Raw genomic sequence first — 26292 nt, forward strand, 5'->3', positions numbered from 1 at the left:
CTGACTGCCAGCTCAAAGCCTGGAGCCTGTTTCAGTCTGTGACTCCCTCTCTCTCTGACCCTCCCCTGCTCACGCTCTCACTCTCTCTCTTTCTCCTAGAAATAAATAAAAAAAAAATAAAAAAAAAATAAAGTGAAGTGTCTTGGGGCACCTGGGTGGCTCAGTCGGTTGGGCATCCAACTTAGGCTCAGGTCATGATCTGCAGTTCGTGGGTTCGAGCCCCGTGTCGGGCTCTGTGCTGACAGCTAGCTCAGTGCTTGGAGCCTGTTTTCAGATTCTGTGTCTCCCTCTCTCTCTGACCCTCCCCTGCTTATGCTGTCTCCAACTCTCTCTCAAAAATAAGTAAAACATTTTTAAAACTTTTTTTAAAAATAAAATAAAACAAAACAAAATAAAACAAAGCAAAATAAAACAAAACAAAATAAAATAAAACAAAATAAAAATAAAGTGAAGCAGCCTCACTAACCATGGGGGGGGAGCAGCCCAAAGCGCCTGATCCTGCTGCTTCTTTGACCCTCATACGAGGTGCCCTGGCACAGCTGGTAGGCCACTCCCTCAGGTTGGGCCACCGTGAGCTCCCGGCCCACACAACACAGTCCTGCCAGTCACAGCTGCACCTGCTGGGGCACCGCGACCACTATGAGCCTAGAGGAAAGCAGAGACAAAGTCCCAAGCGGGGTCTCCGCGACAGCAGGTCCACAGCCAGTGATGTTGCTCTGCCTGGCGCTCCCCCACCGAAACGAGCCCAGCTTCGAGAGGTTCCAAGACCAGTGGTGTTACACAAGCTCAAAGGGGCCGCATACACTTACGGGGCTGCCGGAGGCCCTCCCTGGTCTAGGGGTCCAGAGGTGGCTTTCCCAGTAGCCTAACAAGTCTTCGGGGCTGACGTCAAGGGAGGAGACAACTGCTATGGCCCCTGGATGTGGCCTCGGGTCAAGGGCAATTCTTGAGCGTCCCTCTCCCCACTCCCCAGGCCTGGCTATATCATGTTGAGGGAGCAAGCAGTCCAGGCAATTGGTCTTCACAGTCACCTACCTAGCCCCACCCCCAGCAGCAGGGAAATACCATAATCCAAATTAACTGCAGAGAGGTCAATTCAGAGAGCTTGTGTTTTATGGCAGGGGCCCCATCACGCCCTGCAAGGCACCCTGGTGCCCAGGAGCCCATGCCCCCATACGTCTCATTGGCCTTTTCGGAGGACTATGACTGTTTCTTCTGCGGCAAGTCTTCAAGCATCAGGCTCAACACGTGTGCGATCTCGTAATACAGCTCCTGAAGCCTGGAAGTGGAGGCAGGGGAGAGGGGCCTGAGCTCGAGAGAGGATGTGGGGGTGCTCCATGCCACCTCAGCTCTGCCTACCACATGCCTGCACCCGTGGGTTCACCACACCTGGTAGGTGTGGGTTCAAGGGAAAGAAGGACTGCAGGCCAGATCAGGCCACTCTGCCTGTGGCCCCTGGAGTAAGTTACTTTATAACGCATGTGTCAGGTTGGGGACTATGAATCCTGGCTGTAAGTGAGGTGACTGTGTGGAGGTGACCAGACACTGCCTGGCCTACTCTTAGGCCAAAAGTGGATGTTGCCTGACCCCCTCCTTTGAGTTTCTCCAGTCCATGAAGTCCTCCAGGGGGCTTTTGTCAAGAAGCCAGCCTACTGTGTCCTTCCTTGTTCAAGAGCCCATGTAGCTCCTCAGTGCCACAGCCGGCTCTTTCCAGCTCGGTAACAGACAGGTATAACCCCAGCTAATGCACACGGAGCACAGCCCTGGGCCAGACCAACTCAAACCTCCACATGCTGTTCTTATACAATCAGCCCAGAAGCCTCTGGTGTGACAGGTGGGAAAGGGGCAGAGACCTCCCCAGAGTCACAAAGGAAGATAGTTGTTGGAACCAGGCCAGAAGCCTCAGCTCCTGCCTTGCCAACCAGTGCTCTTTCTTCTGACTTCTGTAAAGGGGGTCATGAGGAAGGGCCTGCAGAGTCTCAAGGACCAGTCAGAGCAGGCCTGGGAGCGGCAGGGGAGCAGAGGCCCCTATGCCCCAGGCCCGTCCACACAGCCCCTGCACAAACACGGAGTCATGCATTTCCCAAGAAAGGCCTCCCTGCACTCACCCTGCATGTCAGCCACCGCCCCCCTGCTCTCCCAGAGTATCCGCCAGGGCCCCCACCCTCGAGGAAGCCTGGGGGCCAGGAAAGGCCTAGTGTCCCTGGGCCAGCGTCAGCGGGGCTGAGACTGACCTGCAGATAGTAGTGTCCTGGTTGTCCAGGGTGGAAAAGTAGACATCGATGAAGGGCAGGCTAGTGCCGAAATCATCCAAGACCATGGGGTCAGTGTGCCGCAGGGTCTTCTTGAAGTTCTCTACCAGCTCACTGAAATTGCCATAGTTCCCTTTTTTCTAGAGAGGGAAGCATAAAGAGGGCAGTGAAGAGGAAGAAGTGATACCCCAAGCGGCAGAGACCCAGAGATGCTTCGTGAGGCAAAGGCCTGACGCTAGCCCCAGGATGAGTCTTGATCTTTGTCGCAGGTTCTCCCTGCCTCTGTCCAAGCCTCAACCCACCCTGACCACAGGAGCCTCATGAGCCACCATCACTGACGTGAGGACAGGTGACATAGAAAGGAACGAGCCTGAGTGTGACTCAGCATGGTCTCACCATGCCCTGGACAAACTGGGCATAGTCAAGACAAGCAGAGGTCTGCAGCTCAGAGAAGGGGCTGAGGAGGGAGGCTCTGACTACACAGCAGAGGGAGGGCAGGGGTTCAAACCCAGCAGAGCACTCAGGGCATGGCATGATTTGCTTGGAGAGCCTGGGCTGAGAAAAGAGGCTCTCTCCCAGGCTTTCCCCATTGTAGCATGTTTGACAGAGATCTCCAGCCCGTCATGCTCATCTCGCTTCTACTTTAGAAAAACCAGAGTTTAGGGCTCAGTCAATTGAGCACCTAACTTCAGCTCAGGTCATGATCTCATCGTTCATGAGTTCGAGCCCCACCTCAGGCTCTTAGTGCAGAGAGCCTGCTTGGGATTCTCTTGCTCTCTCCCTCTTTCTGCCCCTCCCCTACTCACACACTTTCTCTCTCTCTCAAAATAAATTTAAAAACTAAAAAAAAAAAAAAAAAAAGACCTAAATGGAAAGAAAAACCGGAGTTGAACAGTGTCTGTCAGGACCTCCACAGCCTCCCCCCACGGGGTGGACAGTGGCTGCCTGGTGTCCAGGGAGCCTCAGTAACAAAAATGCTCCAGGCAGAGGGCCTGGCAGTGAAGCTGTGCCCAAGAAGAAGGAAGAAACTATAACTATGGTACTCAATTCTCTAGGAGATCCAGAGAAATACAAAAATAGAGAGAAATAAGCCTGACTCTGGAAAATACAGGGTATAGGTACCTGCCTCACCTAAGACCAGAGATGTCTGAGGCCACCTGGCCAGAGGGCCCTTTGTGACCACTGCTTCAGCCCTGACTGTCCACAGAGCTGTTTATGCACCTGCCTGGGGAGATCACCTACCTGTGTCTCCATCAGCCTGCTGACCTCCTCCTGCTGCCGCTTCACAATCACCTGCTTCTCCTCCATGAGCATCACATGCCTCTCCACCATCAGCTCCCGCTCAAACTTTTTAATGGAGTCCTAGAGAGAGGGAACACGGAGGTAAGATAAAGCCTCTCACTGCATACCCATGCCCCTGTCTTTCTTCTTCCCTAGTCTTGCATTGCTGCTAAAGCCTTTCAGCAGGAGGATCCCCCCATCCAGGGCCAGCCCCCAGCTCAAGCTGCCATCTGCGGCTGCCATGACTCTCCGAGCCCCCGGCCTGCCAACCGCCATCCCAAGGCAAGGAAATGCACCGGCTCAGGGAGAATAGAGGGCCCAAATGGAAGCCTCCTCCCTGCCGCTAGAGACTTGGCCTGCAGCTCTGCCTGCCAAAGCTGAGCCCCCGGTCCTTACAGGTGCAGCTGAGCCAACCCCCAGTCCTTACAGGTGCAGCCTCACCTCAGTGTAAAAGATCATCACACCCACGAACATGCTGAGGAAGACGAAGGAGGCAAGCAAGATGAAGATGATGGTGAATGCCCGGCTGAGGGCCAAGTCCCGATTATCCAACTGTTCCTGTAGGTCTGTCCAGCCATCGACCTGCTCAGGCAAGGCAGGGCATGTCAAGTGCCAAGGTCCAATGGAGCAGGCCTCCTCCTCACCTGCCCTAGGGGAGCCCCAGCCCCACTGAGAATGCGGCCGGCTCTGCCTTCACATCAGTCTCTCCCCACCAGCCGCCATCCAGTGACTCCAGCCCACAGAGGGTGGCAGGGGATGCAAGTGCAAGGCACCACTAGGTACAGACACTGGAGGCCAAGGTGCCCAAACGCACCCTATCCTTCCAAAAAAGACACCGCATCTCTGCAAAGCCCCCTTTGGAAAGACCCCAGAGTCTACACTTCTAGACTTGGGCTTTGCAGGCTGATTCTGACTGGATGTGTGACAGCCTAGTCCCAGAAAGCCTACGTGACATGGCCATCATTTCTAAAGGAAACTTAATCCAAATGAGTTTTCTTTTGAGAACTCTTGACAAGTTTTACAACCGTGTGGGACAAATAGGAATGCTTTAGGGAGTCGCAAGATTAGAGAGAGAAATGGACCCCTGGTCACAGCCCTGGCCTCCGCTTCGTCCTACAAGGCCAGCCTTCAGCTTCGCCAGCCCAGCTGAGGACCTGAACATGAGTAGGACCCCACGGGAGGCCCAGCCTGTCCCCACACCCACATCAGCTGCCGCTCCCTTCTCAAGGCCCCCATCCCCACCACTGTTCCCAAACACAGTACCGTGGCCAAGCTGAAGAGGGTAAAGAAGGCCACAGCGAGGTTGCCCCAGTTATTGAGGTCACCCTTGTCTGGGACTCCAAACAGGCAGAAGCCCAAGATGGCGAAGATGAACATGAGGACGAAGAGCAGGATGATCACGGAGGCCACAGTGTAGGCCGTCTGCCCCACGGCGGTGATGAGCGTCTGCAAGGCAGAGGCACTGGGGCTAGGCCAGGCTGCCGGGCTGGGGGCGGCTCAGAGGACAGGCCCAGTGTGCCCAACCACAGCTGTCCCCTGCATCCAGTGCCAGCCCTGGCACACAGCAGACGCTCCATAAAGGCTTGGGTGAATGATGGATGAATGAATGAATGAACAGGAACCATGCCCAGACTGAGAGCTGGACCAGTCCAGTGGTGGGTGAACAATGCCTGGCCTCCACCCTCAGTCACCCAGGGGCAGACTGTGCGTGCCACCTCGGGCCTGGGTGTCTGTGCCCACCAACCCCTCCCCTCGAGCCCCGCCTGCCTCTGTGGCCTTCCCAAGGGGGCCCGCCCCTTCTTCTCAGCTGAAGGCCAGCCCTGACTATTCTTCCGAGCCGAGGAGGAGTCGGAGAGCTACCCTAGGAGAGGGAGTGATAAAGGCTAAGAGGAACGTGACTTCCCATTCTTCCTGGGTCCTGTTCCCCAGGCAGGTCTCCAGCTTGTGACCTCAGTCTTCCCCTATGAAGTGGGCATTGGGCTGACCTCACAGTATGTTCACTTCTCCAGGGGAGCACAGTGTACGGCTCTTTACCATTCATTCTCCATGCCCCCGAGCACTGCATGTAGTAGGAGCTCAAGACGTGCTCACTTACCTACACGCCGCCACGGACATCGTTTCCAGGCAGGTGGCTGTTCTCATGCATCACATTCCAAGACAAGGAAGCACGGTCTCAAAAAAGCAAAAAGCCTTGGCCGGCATCACGCTCCAATGCAGCAACTGAGCTAGGACCAGCTCCCAAGCCCCGTGCCTTGGGTCACCAACCTCAACCACGAAAGCCTCTTTTTCCAAGTGAAGAAGCCATTTACTGGCTTAACACTGGGAACGGAGGTGCCAGGGAGAGCCGGGCCACAGGACAGGGACGCGTTGGCAATCGGGGATAATTTGGGAAGCAGAAAGGCAAGTTGAGCCCCCGGCGCTACCCTGCATGTGCACTGGTCTGAGAGCTGGCTGCAGAGGGGAACGCTGCCTCTCCTTGGGGGAAGAAAGTCAGTGTTCGGGGATTAATGCCGAAAGAGGTGAGGTGTAAAGAATTGTCTTCCTCCCCGCGAGACAGAGATGGAGGTCCCTTCCCAAGAACTACCACCACTGGAGGGACCACAGCCCTCATGAGAAACACTGCGATGGGACCACGCAGTGTGCAGAAGAGGCCTGCTCAGGCGGCCAGGGAAGGGGCGGCTGGGAGTGGGAGAACAGAAACACCACGGAAGGGGCAGAGGACAGGCTCCAGCTGGGTGTCCGATGCCCAGGCCGGCCCGAGGCCCAGTGCACCAGTGGCCAAAGCCGAGCAGCCTCGAGAACAGCAGTGGAGAAGAGGTCATGCTCTCCAGAAGCCTTGACATGTGGGAACCCTGACAGCTGGCCTTGACAATGCTATTCAAGCACAACCCGGGCAGGCCCCCTTGGTCTGCAGTCCAGTCCCAGCAGATGCTTGCCCAGAACCCACAGGCTGGAAGCTCCTTCCCAAGGGAGTCCTTAGTGGCTGGCTTTGAATTCCCAAATTCTTTGGAGAAGCGAGTCCTAGCCCCTAGTCTAGTTCTCCCAAGTCCTGGGTCAAACCACGGCTACCCTCCTGGCCCTGGGGCATTCAGGGTATGGCAGGTGCCTAGGATCGGCCACTCTTGAGAAAGCCCTTCTGCGCAGCTGCTCTGATATGTGGAAACTGGTGAGGCCCAAGGAGCCAAAGCCCCAGCGTCTCCCAGGTTGTCCCTTTGGCTGAAATGCAGACGAACAGGGGCAGTGTGGCCCTCGGGTGCCCAGCTGACAGAAGCTCTCTGTGTGCAAAACAACAAGGAACTATTTCCTCGTGGTACAGGTTTGTTGCCATGTGGTGGAAGACAGTGTCATTTTATTTAATCAGAGGACAGGAGCCAAGAATGGGCTAGAGTGCCAGCTCTGGGCTCTGAGGCTATGACTCTGTTAAAGCCACGTTTGGGCTTCAACGAATATAAATTAGCACAGAGGTGCAGGTCCTCCCTCTGGCACCCCCAGCCCCACCTGGCCAGTGTACAGAGGATGTATAATCTAGAGTCGTTTCTGTCCCCCTACAGATCTGGGCTCCAAATCCAATGATATCCCAAAGGCCATAGATAGGCAAGCCACAGCCAAGTGGCTGTTCCCCAAGCCAGGGAACAACTTTGGGATACAAGGTTTTGCTTAATGACAGAAACCTCTGAGGTCAAACACAGGCAACATGTCTGTGTAAATATTCCATCTGCATGTCCTGGGTCTCTGCTCATGTCTACAAGAACCAAAGGCTGAGCAAAGGTCTGCAGTCACAAAGCAATCCAGGCTGGGCCCTGGGACAGACCTTGGTCGGCAGGGAGGGCTATCCTCTGTTCCCAGGATCCCTGCCCAGGAACGATGGGCTGGCCCTGCCAGGCCCTGAACCTCAGGCATCTTCAGGCCTTAGCCTCTGACCAGGCTGCACGACACAGCTCATGCCCTCAGCTTCACAAGGTGTCAGCGGGGTCACTGTCCCTCCCCTACTCCAATACCCAACACCTCTGATACTCCCCTCTCCTGTTTCTAGGACACATTATAGGGTTTCTCTCTAGCCTACAAACAAGGGGAGCCACTCTCCAGTTTGAAAGGAAGGCCATTGTGACTTGATTTACCCTTTAAAGATTCTCCCCAGCTTCAGGGACATCTGTGCCCCAGGGCTCTCTCAGTAGTGTGGGAAGCCGGTGCAGAGTCCTGATGAAGATGGGTGGTGATGGAGGAGAGATGATGGCTTGTAGGAGTGAAAAGATGTGGACAGGTCACTAACTACGTAGGAGGCCGTGCAAGAGGACTTTGAGACAGAGGCGTTAATGCCGACACTCAAATTTATGGCCTGGCAGTTGAATGGGGGTGGGGTGCACCCTTCACGAAAGGACACAATGCAGGAAGAGGAGCTGGGGTTGGGGAATGAGGGTTGCGGTCAGTAATGACTTCTAGTTTAGACAAGTGTGAGTTTGAGATGTTCAAGAGGCTGTGGGTCTGAAGGGCAGAGAGGTATGTGGGAAGGTGAAGACCCCTGAAATGTGGAAAAGATCACCCAAAGAGGAGGCGAAGAGAACTCAGGACACAGACCGGAGAAAATAGCACATTCGGGCCAGGTGAAGAAAGCACACATCTGAGCAGTCAAGTCGTGCTCAAGAGGCTGGAGGAAAACCGAGAGAAGGCAGCGACAGGGAGGCCAGTGGAAACGGCCAGTGGATTGGTGACAAGGAAGTTGTTGGCAACCTCAGGGCGATGAGTTCCTTTGGAGGGAAGAAGCCAGAGCACAAATGACAGGTAAGGCAGTCGGGACTAGAAGTACAGATACCTCTTTCCAGAAGCCTCGCCGCGAAGGGAAGGAGAGGAGGCTCGGCCTATGCTGTTCGGGAGGGGCACACAGGCACGTGACTGCATGAGAGCATGGAATGAAATGGGGATCTGTGGCAGCAGCGTGATCTATTCAACACCCTCCTCATCTTCTCCCTCAGGCCTGGGGCTGCTGAGTGTAGGGCCCAGGTCCCAGACAGACACGCAGGCTGGGCCAGGGGCACTGTGTCAACAGAGCAGGCTGACACACAGCCTGGCTGGTCAGATGGGTCCAAAGCAACCCCTCCTGGAGAAGCATGGATATGGGGCACCGAGCCAGGGCAAACACACTGTGCCCAGGATGAGCACGTAAGGGCAGCATGGGTCAGCTCTGAGGTTGTTTTCTGAAACCTTCTGAGCCAAAGAAAGACTAGTCACCCCACGACCAGTACTTCTAGAGGTATCTGAACAAAGTCATGAGACCATTCCCATCAAGAGAGGCAGCAGATATTTCATCATATGGGGGAAGCAGTGAGTGGCCAGAGCCACCAAAAAGCTGGGGACTCCTGGGAATGTAATTCAAAGGGTCTGTACCATAAGAAGTCAGTGCTGGGGGAGCAGGTCATGATCTCGCAGTTCTTGAGTTCAAGCCCTGCATTGGGCTCTGTGCTGACACCTCAGAGCCTGAGCCTGCATAGGATTCTGTGTCTCCCTCTCTCTCTGCCCCTCTCCCAGGTGTGCTCTGTCTGTCTCTGTCTCTCAAAAATAAACATTAAAAAAAAAAAAAAAAAGGCAGCATGGGAGAGAGGAAAGGTTCAGGTGGCCACTGGAGTCAGACTGGAGTCAGAGAAATCTCATCTGTGGCATCTAACTGCAGAGTGACCATGGGTCTCAATTTCTTCATCTGTAAAATGGAGCTAATAAGACTCTTCCTCAATTGTTTCAAGATTAAATGAGATAATATTGGTAAAGATCAACCTGCCATATGGTAGGATTCAGTAACTGGATGATGGTAGGAGAATTATTATTTTGTCTGAGGCTGGTGGACCGATAGGCCCTGTTGCCTGCACTAGACCAGCATGCCCCCAGGTCACTCACCCGGATGCCACGGCTATAGGTGATAAGCTTGAGGATGCGCAGGGACTGGATGCCGTCAGCAATGTTGAGGTAGGGGTAGTGCTTGCCCTTGAATTTGTGGAGAGCATAGGGGATGAAGATAATGACGATGATGATTACATCCAGCAGGTTATAGCCATCCTTCCAGTAATCGATGGGGTCCACGTACAGCTTCATGCAGAACTCGGAGCTATAGATGGACACAAAGAGGAGCTCAGAGACCTGCAGGGGTGCCAAGGTTGGAGAGTCAGGCCAAGCCTCAGAGCCCCATAGTCCCGCCCTCTCCTTGCCTGAGGCACCCAGTCACGTGTGTGCATTGTCAAGGGGGCGGTACTCCTAAGTCACCCACGTGAAAGAGAGCCGGGGCAGAGTCTCAAGCACACAGTAGACACACAGCGTGCCTCATTCTCCTCTTTCGGAGTCTTCACTCCCTGCAGCCCTAAGCCCAGGGCTAGGCCGGACCCAGGGCGCTTAAGAATGACGGACTGACTGGCAGACAGAGTGACCATCTAAGCCCTGGAATCAGCAACGGGACATGTCAGGTGACCTGAAGCTAAGCTTTCCCAAAGAGAAGATCCCAGGTTTTCTAGGCAACCTGAATATCCACATTTTTAGTATCAGAGATGAAATACTCAAGTATCTACTAATATGTATCAATCACACATCCTGAAACCAGTGAAGTGAACTATTTCTGAAGAACACTCTGCTTTTTTCCTCACTTTTATACTTTGTGAAATAATCTTATTCAAATTCTTCTCATGCTTGTACAACTCCAGTGCCTTTGATTTTACCAAAAACAACAACAGCTTCCCGAGTCATCTTTTTCTTTATCATCAGTGCATTGATTCACTGAAGCAGCTTTGTTGACTAAGCATCTCCCATGAGGCAAGCAAGCACTGTCTGGGCATGGGAAAATGCAACAGTGAACAAGACAAAAAACATCCAGGCCCTTCCAGGAAGCTTATGATCTGGTAAGGGAGACAGAAATGAATGCTCAAATACATAGACAATGTATCAGACAGGAAGGAAAAGGAGAAAAGGAAACAGCCAAAGGGGATAGAGGGAGTGGTCATGTCAGGAAGGGAGAGTCATGGCAGCCATGTTAGAAAAGGTGGTGGTGAGTGGAGGCCTTGGAATGGAGCCATCATAAAAACTGGGACAAGGTTCCCAGATGTCAAGTACAAGGGTCTTAAGGTGAGAAAGATTTATTCAAAGAACAGCAAAGTAAGCATGGCTAGAACAGAATGGGGAAAGCAGCACAGATGTTGTCTTTGGAGAGACACGGAGAGTGGCATCTAACTGCAGAGTGACTGTGGGTCTCAATTTCTTCATCTGTTAAATGGGGCTAATTGAGCTTGCAAGAAGAAGGACTGGGAGGTGGCTTAGGGAGGAGGTGACAGATAGCAGAATTATTTCTCACAGTCAGCCAGCAAGAGGTGAGGTTAGACTGGACTGGATCGGGGTGGAGGGTGGTGTGGCGTTGAAGAGAAGAGGCATGCCAAGGAAGCGCTTAGTAGGTTGACATCTCAGAACTCCCTGGGGCAGGGAAGACTCTAGAGCAACTGGGTAAGCGGGGATGCCTTTCCTGAGATGAGTTTGGGGTGGGTTGAAGTGGGCTGGAGAGAGGCTCTGGAGGGAAACAGAAAGGTTTCGGAGGGGCGCCTGGGTGGCTCAGTCGGTTGAGCCTCTGACTTCAGCTCAGGTCATGATCTCACAGTTCAGGGATTCAAGCCCCACGTCAAGGCTCTGTGCGGCCAGCTCAGAGTCTGGAGCCTGCTTCAGATTCTGTGTCTCCTTCTCTCTCTGCCCCCTCCCTTGCTCATGCTCTGTCTCTCTCACTTTCTCAAAAATAAATAAAAACTGAATGTCCGTTTTGTAATTTTTTTTCTAGAAAATTATGTCAGCTAGGTTTTCAATTTATTGGCATGAAATTATTAGATTTCTGCTATCTACGTTATATATAATTTTCCTTTTAAAACTCTAATATAATTGAGGGCTTCTTGATTATGCAATGAATAAAGGTATTTTATAATTGTTTTCTGAGATCTAATTTTTGGCTTTGTTGATACCTTCTATTGAATCTTAATTTTCTATTCATTAATTTTTGCTCTTTACTATTTCTTTTCTACTTTCCTTCTTTTTTCTTCTCCTTTTCCTTCCTTTTTCCTTCTTTTTGATTTTATTCTGTTGCTCTTTTCCAACAGGTAATTAATTTTTTAAGTGGAGATATAATTCATGTACCATAAAATTCATTATTTTACAGTATAAAATTCAGTGAGGGTGTGAGTTGTATTTATAACTTTTGTTTTTGTTTATAGGAAAATATATATATAACATGAAAATTATATTTAACCCCTTTTAGGTGTACAGTCAATGCACTGGAATTAAGTGCATTCACAGTATTGTATAACCATCACCACTATCCATTTCCAGAACTATTTCATTCTCCCAAGCAGCTCTGTAGCCATTAAACAGCAACTTTACACACCCTCTCCCCTATCTCCTAGTAAACTCCATTCTTACTTTGTATAAATTTGCCGATTCTAAGTACTTCATGTAAGTGAAACCATATGATAATTTGCTCTTTTATATACTGTATACTAAGTTTATTTCACTTAGCATAATGTATTCAAGGAGTATCTGCGTTGTAGCATGTATCACAATTTCATTCCTTTTTAAGGCTGCATAATATTCCATTTCATGTATACACCACATTTACTTTATCCATTCATTGGCCAATGGACACATGACTTGCTTCCACCTTTTGGCTACTGTGAACAATGCTGCTATGAACACTGGCATACAAGTAACTTCTTGAGTCCCTGTTTTCAGTTCTTTAGAGTACATACCTGGTGGTATTGCTGGAGCATACGGCAATTCTATGTTTAATTTATTGAGAAATTGTTTTCTAAAGTGGCTACCTGATTTTACATTCCCACCATGCACAAGTGTTCTAATTTCTCTACATCCACATCACCAACACTTGTTATTTCCAATTTTGGAGTTTTTGTTTTTATAACAGCTATCCTAGTGGGCGTTGTTTTCATTTGCATTTTCCATTTTTTTAAATATTCATTTTGGAGACAGAGAGAGAGAGACAGAGCATGAGCAGGGGAGGGACAGAGAGAGAGGGAGACACAGTACCTGAAGGAGACTCCAGGCTCTGAGCTGTTAGCACAGAGCCCAACACGGGGCTCAAACCCATCGACTGTGAGATCATGACCTGAGCTGAAGTCAGATTCTCAACCAACCGAGCCACACAAGTGCCCCCTTTGTGCATTTTTTTATATTGGGTTGTTTATTTTGTTGTTATTACAGTTCTTTTGTTGCCCGTGCTTTTGGTGTCAGGCGTAAGAATCTACTGACAAATTGAAGGTCATGACCATTTTCCCCTATGTTTTCCTCTAAGAATTCTATCTTTTATACTGATGATAACGATCCATTTTGAGTTAGTCTTTGAATGTGGTGTGAGGTAGGTGTCCAACTTTACTCTTTGCATGTGGATATCAAGTTGTCCCAGAACCGTTTGATGAAGAGGCTATTTTTGCCCCAAATGAATGGTCTTGGTACTCCTGTTGAAAATCAGTTAGCAAAAAAAAAAAAGAAAAAAGAAAAGAAAAAGAAAATCAATTAGCCGTACTTATTTGCTTTTATCTCTAGGATCTCAATTGTATTCCATAGGTCTATGTGTATGCTTATGTCAGGATCACACTGTTTTAATTACAATATCTCTGTAGTAAGTTCTGAAGTCAGAAGTGCACGTCCTCCAACTCTGTTCTTCATTTTCAATACTATTTTGCCTACTCAGGGCACTTTGCACATCCATATGAATTTAAGAATATACTTTACATTTTCTTTTTTTTTAAAAAAGGCTATTGTAATTTTGATAGTGATTGCATTGCATTTGTAGATCACTCTGGAAAGTCTTAGTAACAAATCTTAACAAGTCTTCTAACCCATGAATATGGGATGTCTTTCCATTTAGGTAGATCTTATTTCTTTCAACAATGTTCTATAATTTTCAGGACATATATCTCTCATCTCCTTGGTGAAATCTAATCCTATGTATTTTATTATGCTTTTCATTAAGTACTTTGGATGCTTTTTATTTTTTTATTTTTTTATTTTTATTTTTTTTACAAATAGTTTATTGTCAAATTAGTTTCCACATAACACTCAGTGCTCATCCCCAAAGTGCCCTCCTCCATGCCCATCCCCCCCTCCCCCCCACATCCCTCAGTCCTCAGTTTTTGTCAGCATTCAAGAGTCTCTCATGGTTTGCCTCTCTCCCTTTCCCCCACCATTTCCGCCCTTCTTCTCCCCCTTGGTCCTCTGTCAAGTTCCTCCTAATCCTCCTATACGTGCAAACATATGGTATTTGTCCTTCTCTGCCTGACTTATTTCGCTCAGCATAACACCCTCAAGGTCCATCCATGTTGCTACACATGGCCAGATTTCATTGTTTCTCATTGCCATGTAGTATTCCATGGTATAGATAAACCACATCTTCTTGATTTGGATGCTTTTTAAATTAGTATTTTAGAGAGAGAAAGAGAGAATGTAAGCAGGGGAGGGAGAGAGACAAAGAATCCTAAGCAGACTCCACACTCAGCATGGAGCCCAGTGCAGGGCTCAATCCCATGATCTTGGGATCATAACCTAAGCTGAAATCAAGAGTCAGATGCTCAATGGACTAAGCCACCTAGGCGGCTCTTGGCCTCATGGATGCTTTTCTAAATGGAATTTTCTTAATTTCCTTTACAGATGGTTCATCGTTAGTATATAAAAATACATCTTATTTTTGTTGTTGATCTTGTGCCCTGCAACTTTGCTGAATAGTCCTAATAGTTGTGTGTGTGTGTGTGTGTGTGTGTGTGTGTGTGTGTCTGTGTGTATTCTTTAGGATTCTCTATACATAAAATCAAGTCACATGCAAAAAAAGATAATCTTAATTTTTCCTTTCCAATTCAAATATTTTTTTTCTTTTTCTTGGTTAATTGCTCTGGCTAGAACTTCCAGCATATTTTTTGGTGAAAGTAGGCATCTTTGCCCTGATCCTCATCTTAGTTAGATTAGAAAGATTTTCAGTCTTTCACTACTCTCACGTTAACTGTGGATTTTTTCATAAATACCCATTATCAGTTTAAGGAATTTCCCTCTATTTCTAGTTTGTTAAGTTTGGGGTTTGTTTGTTTGTTCTTTATCATGAAAGGTTATTGGATTTTGTCAAATGCTTCAGCAAGAACTGGTGCAAACATAGATTTTTTACCTTAATTCTGTTGGTGTATAGCATTGGTTGACTTTCATATGCTGAAGACATTCTTGGGATAAATCTAAGAATGAATCGTGGTTTTATGATCATGGTGTATAACCCTTTTAAGTATGATGCTCAATTCAGTTTGTTAGTATCTCCATGAGGATTTTTTTAAATCTATATTCATAAGGAATACTTGTCTGTAGTTTTTTTTCTTGTGATATCTTTGTCTGGCTTTGGTATCAAGGTAATCTTGGCCTGATGTAATGAATTCAAAAGTGTTCCATCCTCTTCTATTTTTTGGAAGAATTGGAGAAGGATTTGTGTTCATTCCTATTTTTCAATTTTTTTATTTTTTTATTTGAGAGAGAGAGAGAGAGAGAGCAGAAGAGGGGCAATGGGAGAGAGAGAATCCCAAGCAGGCTCCCCAACACAAGGCTCGATCCTATGTCTCTGAGATCATGACCCAAGCCAAAATCAAGAGTTGGACACTCAATTGATTGACCCACCTAGATGTCCCCATTCTTCTTAAAATGCAGGAGAAAATTAACTAGTGAAGTCACCAATATCTTTGTTGGGAGGTTTTTGATTAGTGATTCAACCTCTTTATATAAAAACTAAAAAAAAATAGCTTTCTATTTTTTTCTCAAGTCAGTTTTGTCATATGTTTCTAGGAATTTGTTAATTTCATCTAGGTTGTCTAATTTGTTGGTGTACAACTGTTTATAGCATTCTCCTATAAACCTTTTTATCTCTGTGAGGTGAGTAGTATTGTCCCAACTTTCATTTCTATTATTAGTAATTAGAGTCTTCTCCTATTTTCTTTAGTCAATCTAGCTAAAGTCATCAATTTTGTCAATCTTTTCAAAAAATGAAACTTTGGTTTTGATTTTCTCTATTCTCGATTTCATCTCGCTCTCATCTTTTTTATTTCCTTCCTTCTGCTACCTTTGAGTTTGGTTTGCTCTTTTTCTAGTTCCTTAATGTCTAAAGTTAGATTGTTAATACAAGATCTTTTTTCTTTCTTAATGTAGGCATCTACTGGAATGTATTTCCCTCTGAGCACTGCTTTTGCTGCATCCTGTTTTATCATGCTTTTTACATTGAAGTATAATTGAAATACAATATTAGTTTCAAGTGTCCAACAGTGACTTGACATGTATATACATTGTGAAATGCTCACCATGGTAAGTGTAGTTACCATGTGTCACCATACAAAGTTATTACAATATTATTATTACAATGTTATTGACTTCCAGTTTCATTCCATTGTTGTCAGAAAAGATACTTTGTACAATTTCAATATTTTTAAATTTATTGCAGCTTGTTTTGTGGCCTAACATATGATCTATCCTGGAGAATGCTCCACATGCACTTAAGCAAAATTATTGTATTTTCTTGATTAATTGACCCTTTTGTCAATACATAATGTTGTTTCTTGTAACAATTTCTGTCTTACTATTTTATCTGATTCTGGTACAGACAACCCAGCTCTCTTTTCATTTATACTTGCATGGGATATCTTTCCTCATTCTTTTACTTTCAACTTATTTGGTTTTTTTTTTTTTAACGTTTATTTATTTTTGAGAGAGACAGAGCATGAGTCTGGGAGGGGCAGAGAAAGAGAGGGAAACACAGAATCTGAAGCAGGCTCCAGGCTCTGAGCGGTCTACACAGAGCATAATGCAGGGCTCGAACTAGGGGACTGTGATATCACGACCTGAGCTGAAGTTGGATGCTTAACCAACTGAGCTACCCAGCACCCCTACTTTCAACCTATTTGTATCTTTGGGTCTCAACTAAACCTTTGGTAGACAGCATATATTTGGATTTTAAAAAAATCATTCTGTCCTAATTGGAAAGCTAAACTCCTCTGCATTTAAAGTAATTACTGAGAAAGAAAAAATACCTCTGCCATTCTATTTGTTTTATATATGTCACACTTTTTTGTTCCTTAATTCCTCCAGTACTGCTTTCTTTGGTGTTGTTTTTTTTTTTTTTTTTGTAGTTTACCACTTTGATTCCTTGCACATTTCTTATTCTGTACATTTTTTAAATTATTTTCTTGGTGGTTACTCTCATGATTAAATTAAGCTCTTAAACTTGTAACAATCTATTTTTAGTTAAGACAACCTTAGCTTCAATAGTATATAACTGTGTTTCCTTAAAGCTCCATTCCTCCCCCTTTTGTTTTTGTTGCTACAAAATACACTTTTTAAATTTTTGTAATGTTTATTATTTTTGAGAGAAAGAGAGACAGAGTGTGAGTGGGGGAAGAGCAGAGAGAGAGGGAGGGAAACACAGAATCTGAAGCAGGCTTTAGGTTCTGATCTGTCAGCATGGAGCCTGACACAGGGCTTGAACTCATGAGCCATGAGATCATGACCTGACCTGAAGTCAGAAGCTTAACCAAATGAGCTACCAAGGCTCCCCACAAATATGTTTTTATACATTGTGCACCGATTTACTATAACTGTTTTATGCATTTATATTTTAAATCATATATATACATACACACATATATACAAACATATATATACACACATATAGTTACAAACTAAAAATACAATAATACTGACCTTTATATTTACCTATGTAGTTACTTCTATCAGTGGCTTCAAGCTACTGTCTAGTTTCATTTCCATGTAAAGAACTATCTTTGGCACTTCTTTTTTAATAACTTTTTTTAAATGTTTATTTTTGAGAGAATGTGAGCAAGGGGGAGGCAGACTGGGACAGAAGATCCAAAGTGGGCTCCACGCTGACAGCAGTGATATCACACTGAGCAGCCCAATGTGGGGCTCGAACTCATGAACTGTGAAATCATGATCTGAGCCAAAGTCAGATGCTCAACTGAGGGAGCCACCCAGGTGCCCCAGGGCAATCTTTAGCATTTCTTGTAGAAGAAATTCTACAAGCTCTTATGTATCTGGAAATGTCTTAATTTCTCATTCATTTTTCGAAAGACAGGTTTGCTGGATATTGAATTCTTGGTCAACAATATTTTTCTCTCAGTACTTTAAATCTGTCGTGTCATTTCCTTCTGTCCTCCAGTTTCTGAGGAGACATCAGCTGCTAATATTATTGAGAATTCCTTATATGTGATAAACTGCTTCTCTCTTGATGCTTTCAAGATTCTCTTTGTGCTTGGTTTTTGAGAGTTCAATTATGTGTCTCAGTGTGGAATTCTTTGTGTTTGTCCTGGGAGTTTATAGAGATTCTTGGATGTGTATATCCTTTATCAAATGTGAGAAGTTTTTGGCTATTATTTTTTTCAAATTTTCTGTCTCTTCTCTTTCTTCTCCTTCTGGAACTCTCAATATATATATGTTGATATGTATGATAGTATCCCACAAGTCTCTCAGACTCTGTTCATTTATCTTCATTCTTTATTCTTTCTGCTCCTCAGACTAAGTTCAATAGATCTGTCTTCAAGTTCAGTGATTATTTCTTCTGCCTGCTCACATCTGCCCTGGAACTCTCCAGTGAATTTTCAGTTATTGTACTTTTCAACTCCAGAATTTGCCTGGTTCCTTTTTATAATTTCTATCTCTTTATTGATATTCTCTCTTTCTTGAGACATTGTTCTCCTGGTAACCTTTAGCTCTTTTCCCCTGGTTTCTTTTAGCACAGTGGACTTACTCAATTTTTCTTTCCTTATACTTTAATTGTTGATGAACCCAGGCAGTCTGACTGGTAGAATTTGCCAGTCAGGATTTTGCTGACTGCACACTCATGGTGTAGCTCAGCATTCTCCTCTGTCCTCTGTTTCCCGGAAATGGGCAGGTGGATCCAAAGGCTAGGTCAGAGTCAGGTTTCATCTCTTTGGCAAGATTGTATGTTCTGTTCTTTCACACCAGGCATATAAAGTGTGGCTGTCTCTCCTTTTATGACAGTAGCAGACACTGATGCTCATGGCCTAGATCCATTACTTCCCTGGGAGCTGAAAATAGTGATATTCTAATTCTGTCATTTCTTTTTATTAACTGGGATACTTCTTTTTTATTATAAACATGCTTTATTTTATTTTTTTTAGTGTTTATTTTTGAGAGAGAGACAGAGCACAAGCAGGGGAGGGGCAAAGAGAGAGGAGACACAGAATCTGAAGCAGCCTCCAGGCTCTGAGCTGTCAGCACAGAGCCTGACATGGGGCTCGAATCCACGAACATGAAATCGTGACCTGAGCCAAAGTTGGGCGCTTAACCGACTGAGCCACCCAGGCGCCCCCACTAAGCTGACTTCTAAAAATGGTTTTAAAATGTTTTGCATTAACTCTCCCCAGTCTCCCCCACTTAGTCATAGTGTATCTTCCCTGTCAGAGGATAGACTCATTATATGCTGGGATCTCTCTTGTTAACCCACAATCATGATTAGTTCTACAAATAATTATATGTTTAATGCTCATCTGCATCCTTTTTTTAAAGAAATTTTTTAATGCTTATTTATTTTTGAAAAACAGAGAGACAGAGCGTGAGCAGGGGAGGGGCAGTGAGAGAGAGAGGGAGATAGAGAATCTGAAGCAGGCTCCAGGTTCTGAGCTGTCACCACAAAGCCCGACATGGGACTCGAAACCACGAACTGTGAGATCATGACCTGAGCCAAAGTCGGCCACTTAACCAACTGAGCCACCCAGGTACCCCTGCTCACCCACATCCTAATGTTGATGCATCTCTAGTCCTTTTGGTTGGCTGAAACTTATTCTTCACCAGATTTCAAAGGAAGGGCTCAAGGGAACACTATCACCCAGGTGTTTTAATGATCAGTTACGATTTCTCTGTGTGGATGATACTTGGAAGTCAGTTATACTGCATGTAGAATTCTTGGTTCACATTTTCTTCCCTCAAATATCTTAAATATGTTACTCTTTTTTTCCTTTAGCATTATCAGAACAAAGTCTGTCAAACATTTTCTTTTCCTTACCAAACTGAGATGCTCACAATGTCCTGCACCTCTTTCCTTTAGAGTCCAGTACTTTTACTAGAAAGTCCTGGTGTTTGTTGTTCTCAATCCACAGTCTCAGCAGTGTGTGCTCTTTCAGTATAGAATTTCAATTCTTTAATTTCAGGTAACGTTTCTAAATTATAGGTTTATGTTTGTTCTGTTCCTTTGTTTTTGTTTCAAATTCAGGGACTCCTATTATCCTTATGTTGGATCTTTTCTTCCCCTGTTTTCAATATTCATCATTTTCTCTTGAACCCTTTTTATTTCTTCATTTCTTAGGGATTTTTATAAATCTCTTCCATTAATCTAATATTTCACTTAAGCTATTACCTGTTGTGTTTAATCGCTCTTACTTGCATCTTTAACTTTTTTTCCTTTGAAAGAGAGCACGCAAGCAAGAAAGAGAGCAGGGAAGGGACAGAGAGAGAGAGAGAGAGGGAGAATCCCAAGCAGGCTCCATGCTCAGCATACAGACCAATGCCAGGCTCAATCTTACACCTGTGATATCATGATCTGAGCTGAAATCAAGAGTCTGACACTTGTGTTCTGTGGGTTTGAGCCCTACATCAGGCTTTGTGCTGACAGCTGAGAGCCTGGAGCCTGCTTTGGATTCTGGGTCTCCCTCTCTCCTTGCCCCTCCCCCCTTCATGCTCCCTCTCTCTCTCAAGAATAACCATTTTAAAAATTATTTTTTAAAAAAAGTCTGACACTTAACCAACTAGGCCACCCAGGTGCCCTAAATCTTCATTTTTGAAATGACTTTTATTTCTAATTCTTTCCTGAGTTTTGTCACTTTGCCTGTTCTTTCCTATCTCGTATCATTTTCTTAAACATCTACCTCGGTCTGAAATAACATGCTCCAGTTCTCATCTGTTTTGTGGACATATCTTCGTGGTGGGCTTCCAGTATCTACAGGGGTATTATGCTTCACTTTATTCTCTTTTCTCACTTCATAATTCTCTGTGGGATTTTATCTCAATCTCTTTCTAGTATACTCTCTTATATGATATTAGTTTTCCAAAACTTTTATTTTTTAAAAATCTTTATTTTTGAGAGAGAGAGAGCACATGTGCAAGGTGGAGGAGAGGCAGAAAAAGGGAGTCAGAGGATCCAAAGCAGGCTTTGTGCTGACAAGAGAGAGCCCGATGCAGGGCTCAAACCCATGAACTGCGAGATCATGACCTGATCCGAAGTCAGATGCTTAACCAACTGAGCCACCCAGGTTCCCCTTCCTGAACTTTTAGAAGGTGTGGTTCTAACTTCATAGCTCCCTCTTCTGTTTTTGTGTTGTGTTTCAAGGTGTGGTAGCTTCAGGTCATGATCTCACAATTCCATGGGTTTGAGCCCCACAGTGGGCTCTGTGCTGACAGTGCAGAGCCTGCTTGGGATTCTCAGTCTCCCTCTCTCTGCTTCTCCACCACTCACACGGTCTACTTCTTTCTCAAAACAAGTAAAAAATAAACTTTAAAATATTTTTTAAAGATGTGGCTTGGTTTAAGATTTCTTTGTTCTGTTTCCCTCCTCCAATTTTATCTGGACCTTTTCCTCCTTCATCTCTGGGTCTCTATCCTGTTCAGTTTTTATTCCGCTCCCAATATTTCTCCTATGTGGGCAGGGTGTGGGACAGTGCTCTCCCTGAAGGGAGCCCTGGCTGGTCAGTCTTCAAAGTTTACAAGTCCAGACTGTTCCAGACCCTTCAGAAACTATCAAGAACCTCTTGCACTAAGCCAGTTCTAGAATGAGCAATACCCTACCCACCATCAAGTGTTGTTCTCACATCAGCCCATCATACTCTCCAATGAATATTTATTGAGTGCCCTCTGCTTCCTCTCCTTCAGAGGCTAACACTGTGCAGTCGTGGCTCTTAATAAAGATACCTTTTTAACCAGTTTGGATTTCAAGACTGCCCATAGGTTTTTACTTCTGCTCTCAAACTGCTCCAATTTTAAGAGGAAATTCAGGGAGATTAAAAAACAATGTCACCACTGCTACTGTTGCCACCATCTTCCCACATTTTGGAGTAGATTTTTTAAGCCTGTAGAATTTTTCTATGGAAAATTTTCTTGAACAAAATGCCTTAAATATCTTACAACATTTTTACAAATAAAACACGTGAAACAGAAGAAAATAGATCCATTTTTGTCTGCTTACCTCATAAAGGGCGAATAAGTTGTATCTTGTATTATAATCAGTCCACAAGACCACAAAAAAGGCATTCAGGGAGATGATACTAATCATAATTATCTTAAAGAGACGACTCGTTATAAGTCTCTTCACAAATGCCTGACATTGAGTATCTTTCCTTCTGTCAAAAAGTTGAATAAGAGGTACAATTATCTTACAACAGAACTAGATCCCAAACATTACACATTTTTGTAGGGATGAGGGTCTGCTCTCTCCCCTCTGTGAATATAAATTTAAATATACTTTCACATTGCAACACAGCATGAGACTCCTGGCTGGCTCAGTCAGAAGAGCATTGACTCTTGATCTTGGGGTCATAAGTTCGAGCTCCAGGTTGGGTGTGAAGATTACTTAAATATTATTTAAAAATTGCAACACAACACTAACTGAATAACCACTAAAATATGTATAATGATCCATAAATTGTTCTGTCTCCACTCAGCCACTTAGTTCCTTCACTTTAGACCTCTGGGCAGGCAGTGGGGGGCGGGGGGGGGGGAGGATGGGGACAGGAAGAGTTACCACTCCTTCTCAAGCAAAACAAAGCATCGTCTACATTTACTCATTCAACACATGTTTATCAAGTGAGTACTACATGCAATATAGCAGATACTGTGCATATAAGGTGAACAAAACTCAATCTTGTCAGTCTAGTAGGAAAAACTGGTAATAATCAAATAATCATCCAGACAAGTATTCACAAATTAATGGTAAAAAACAAACAAACAAACAAAAAACTGGACACTTGAGGGGAAAAAAAGGCAAACACACAGTCAATTTATGAAATAAATACAAATGGTAATGAATGTTCAGTAGCATTACTAACCAGGGGGATGCAAATTAGGTAAAACCATTATTTTTGCTTATAAAGTTAGCAAAGACTTAAACGTAACAGCATTTAATGCTGATAATAGTATAGTGTGATGAGGCATTCTCATAAACTGCCAAGAGGAATTGGCAGTAAACTGGCCAGCTCCTCTGAAAAGCCTTAGCACTGCAGGTAGCCTCTGATCCAAGGCACCTACCTACCCCAAAAGAATACAATCTAGAATGAGGTGACTTTGGCCAAACACATGCATCCCAGCATTATTTACAGTAGTGGGAACTTGCAAACAATTTAAAAGTCTAACTTAAAAGAGTGGTTAAGTACACTATGGCATATCTATCTCATGAAATATTATATAGATACTAAAGCATATCTATGCATTTTTGATGGTTTGAACAAAATGTTGATGATCCACTGTATAGCAAAAGACGAAAACAAGATACAAAATTCTCTACTCAGAATTATCTCAACTGTACAAAAATGGGTAGAAAAAACTAAATAGGAAACATGACAAAATGTCGCTAGTATCTGCCTATGGAAAGTGAGCTTACAGGTCATTCTTTTTCTTGGTTATTTATATTTATCTGTGCTTTGCAATCTTTCTCAAAGAGTATGTATCCTTTTTCCCATTATATGTAACAAATGAATATACTCTCCTAACAGTAAATACAGAATATATATACTATTATAATCTATAAAAACAACATGTATAATTTTTCACTGTCTGATGGAGATCAGGTCTATTACCCCCCCCCCAAAATCTTCAAAATTTCTAACACAGTAGCTAATGAAAGTAAAGTAAAAAGAACAAAAAGGTAAAAAGTAAAAAAGGAGAACAGAGTCAAGTTCAGTATACGCATCAAGTAAGAGCACAAGTGAATGTTGACTTAAATAGCCAATCATGGTATTAAGGCCAAAGAAGCAAAGTGTTTGGCTAAACCTCCATCAACCTCACCAGCCAGAGAAGGCAGATTCTCAAGGGCACGAACTTTGTTTTGGGCAGTGGAAGAGTGTGTACGGGAAGAGGCTAACAGAACATTGATACCTTGCCTCCAAACTGCCATTCACACATTTCTTAACAAGCAATAGAAATAAAGAATATTTACTGAAAGCTCCCGAATCTCGAATAGAATTGTATTGATATGGTATCCAACAGCGAGCTTGAAACGACTCTGGTCTCCTTCGGGTAATGAAATAGTTGAGACATTGTCCCCCCCCAAATTTTCAATTTTTATTCTTTGCTTTAATCATCCAAAAGAAAATCTCTGCTTAGAGATTCCCTTCGCATCTAGATCCAGACAGGCCACCAGGCAGGGCCCACAAAAGGAACCCTTGCTTTATGAGGTCATTGTTGGGCATTCCAGTATATGGCCAGTCTGTGGTTCTCTGGAGTAAAATCCTCCCTAGCTGATCTATGCAGAGAGCCTGTCTTCCCCGGGAGACAAAGCGCCTCAGTTCAGCCAAAGGGTTAGGAGTACACAGGAACTATGAAGCTCCAAGCTAAAGCAGACTGAAGATACTTCTTCAGAAGTATCCCCATCTGACAGACAAAGTCCCTTAATGTGTTAGAATGACTTAAGGGTCATATAAGAGGGAAAAACAAAGTTCTCTGGGTTCTAGGAGCCAAGAGCGTAAATCTAGGCACAAGACTAGACTGGAAACACTAGGAACGACAGAAAAGATTTCGATGAGTTTGGGGCTAGAACACAAGAAAACAGAGAAACAGAGCTTAGCCATGCCCAGCCCTAGCTAACTGCGGGATGTAATGTGCGCATATGATCCTCCTAAAGAAAGCTTAGGGGATGAGCCTGTGGGGTAGAGATACTTCATGTGCATGAGCAATAGGCTTCTTGCTCTGTTCAATTCTTAGGATTAATATATTCACCGTGCTTTCCTTTTCCTAATCCCTTTGGTTTCCAAGGCAAATCTAGACAGAGCAATCTCGAGGTGCCCTGTGTGGTGCTAAATCTTTAGTGGCTAAATTGGTCAAATTTGTGGAAATCGAAGTGCTTGATCCCTAAGAAAAGGAAGTAACCACTTCAATGCCTCTGTTGTGACAGGCACTCTAAAACAAGTGTACATGACTGTTCCTGGTAGGAAAATACTCTTATAGGCAACCAATACACTGAACTGGGAAATAACATCTGATTCATTCAGATTTCTTTCATTTAAAATCATCGACAGTGAAACATGAAGAAACACTCTTATTAATGTCCCCAAGATTCATACTTCAGCTTCATCTCCTTCCTCTACAGTCTCTCCCTCAGGGCTCAGCTCCTGCTAGACCTCCTGCTGCCATCTTTGGTCGTATGCCCCCTAAAGTCTTCTGGGCTTCTGTCTGACATTCCTATTGCAGTCTCCTGGAGAAGCTGCTGGGAGACAGCCTGGATCAGTTCTCCATCTGAATCTGTTCCCACCTGCCCCATACATCAATGTGCCCACTCCTGCTGGGGGACACAGAAGGTCCTTTGCAGGTGTGTGCTGCAGGAGTCTACAAATGAATGGCATCAGGGCTCCCCATGCTCACTCAAGTAGCTGAGTGTGGTGCAATTCTATCCCCGGGAACCCCAGTGGTATTACCTCCATGCCTTCCCTCTTGAAGCATCAAACCACACTTTAGGGGAGAAACAGAGAGGAGATGAAGAATGTAAAGAAATCTTTCATGATGCTCACAGGGGTAAAGAAAGATGGCCAGCTGCAAGCAGCAGAGAAAAGTCCATTTGTTCTTAGTATACATTATCATCACAGCTAAGCACAGCTGAATGTGGTTTCTGAAGTCATGGATGAAGACATCTAGCCTGGGACTGCAACTCCAGCCAGTGAGCAGAATCAGAGGTGACAAATTCCTCCAGGGTCCACGGAAATCATCCATATTTTCTCATGGGCAGATGGGCAGAACAGCCACCCTAGGATGAGAAGCCAAAGGGCTACCTCTTCTGCCCCCCTGGCAGCAACCCACACTCGGCCCCACTTGGGCACTCACACAGCCGAGCACGGCAGCTTGGGGATTCAAGTCTTCTGGCCACGAGTCATTCCTTTACTTGTCCCACGTAACTGGCAGTGAAACAAAAAGTTCCCATATTCTAGCCAAACCCTTTCACAGCTCTTGCTGTTTTGTAGAAAATTTCACAAAACTCAAAGTTATATAGTTCAACCAGCTTATTTTCGAACACTGGATGAGAAAGCATAGAGCCTTGCCCCGTACCTCTACGAGTCCTGCAATTGTTCAGCACTCTAACGGGAGGCAAGTTTGTGTCCAACTACAATATACCTGCTTTCTGTCTAGAGCAAAAACAAGAAGAATCATACTTATTCTGCTGATCCAAAGATTTCCTAACTCCTACCAGCACTAGAAAGTAACCTTTGTCACAACTTTCATTAACTTCAGTTTAGGAAAGGAACTGTCAAACATGCTGGCACCTGGTTTATTACCTATGGAGGTCATACAAGGGTAGAGTTCACGTCTGTTTAACTCCTCTCTTCTCCAGGGATCATTTAGAAAGAAAATGGAGGGAAACCGAAGTTGACTCCATCAGAGAAACCACTGCCATCACACAATTGTTTCGAACAGAAGGGAGTTTGGGAGCCTTCAACTTGGACAGTGTCTTTTTAGGCTGAAATGTCAGTTACTTAAAGAATGTCTGGAGATT

General features: G+C 45.0%; 1 protein-coding gene across 3 annotated transcripts; it reads right to left on the minus strand.

Annotated features, from left to right (window-relative positions):
- Positions 1 to 1091: 1091 nt before the first annotated feature.
- Positions 1092 to 24145, minus strand: CATSPER3 (cation channel sperm associated 3). Of its 3 annotated transcripts, none has more exons than XM_039242244.1 (8): positions 23749 to 24145; positions 21784 to 21937; positions 9420 to 9659; positions 4797 to 4979; positions 3975 to 4115; positions 3495 to 3614; positions 2235 to 2392; positions 1092 to 1279 (listed from the first exon to the last, which is right to left on the minus strand). In XM_039242244.1, the coding sequence occupies exons 1-8, from the start codon at positions 23847 to 23849 to the stop codon at positions 1201 to 1203; spliced, it is 1176 nt and encodes a 391-aa protein (XP_039098175.1). In that variant the 5' UTR covers positions 23850 to 24145; the 3' UTR covers positions 1092 to 1200. The 3 variants fall into 3 exon arrangements, with proteins under 3 accessions (XP_039098175.1, XP_039098176.1, XP_039098177.1); XM_039242245.1 differs by lacking the exon at positions 23749 to 24145 and adding an exon at positions 23598 to 23710; XM_039242246.1 differs by lacking the exon at positions 4797 to 4979 and having other exon boundaries at positions 23749 to 24139.
- Between the last annotated feature and the right edge of the window lie 2147 nt (positions 24146 to 26292).

Source organism: Hyaena hyaena, unplaced genomic scaffold, assembly GCF_003009895.1.
Source record: "Hyaena hyaena isolate Hyena2069 unplaced genomic scaffold, ASM300989v1 scaffold_214, whole genome shotgun sequence".
Classification (NCBI taxonomy): domain Eukaryota; kingdom Metazoa; phylum Chordata; class Mammalia; order Carnivora; family Hyaenidae; genus Hyaena; species Hyaena hyaena.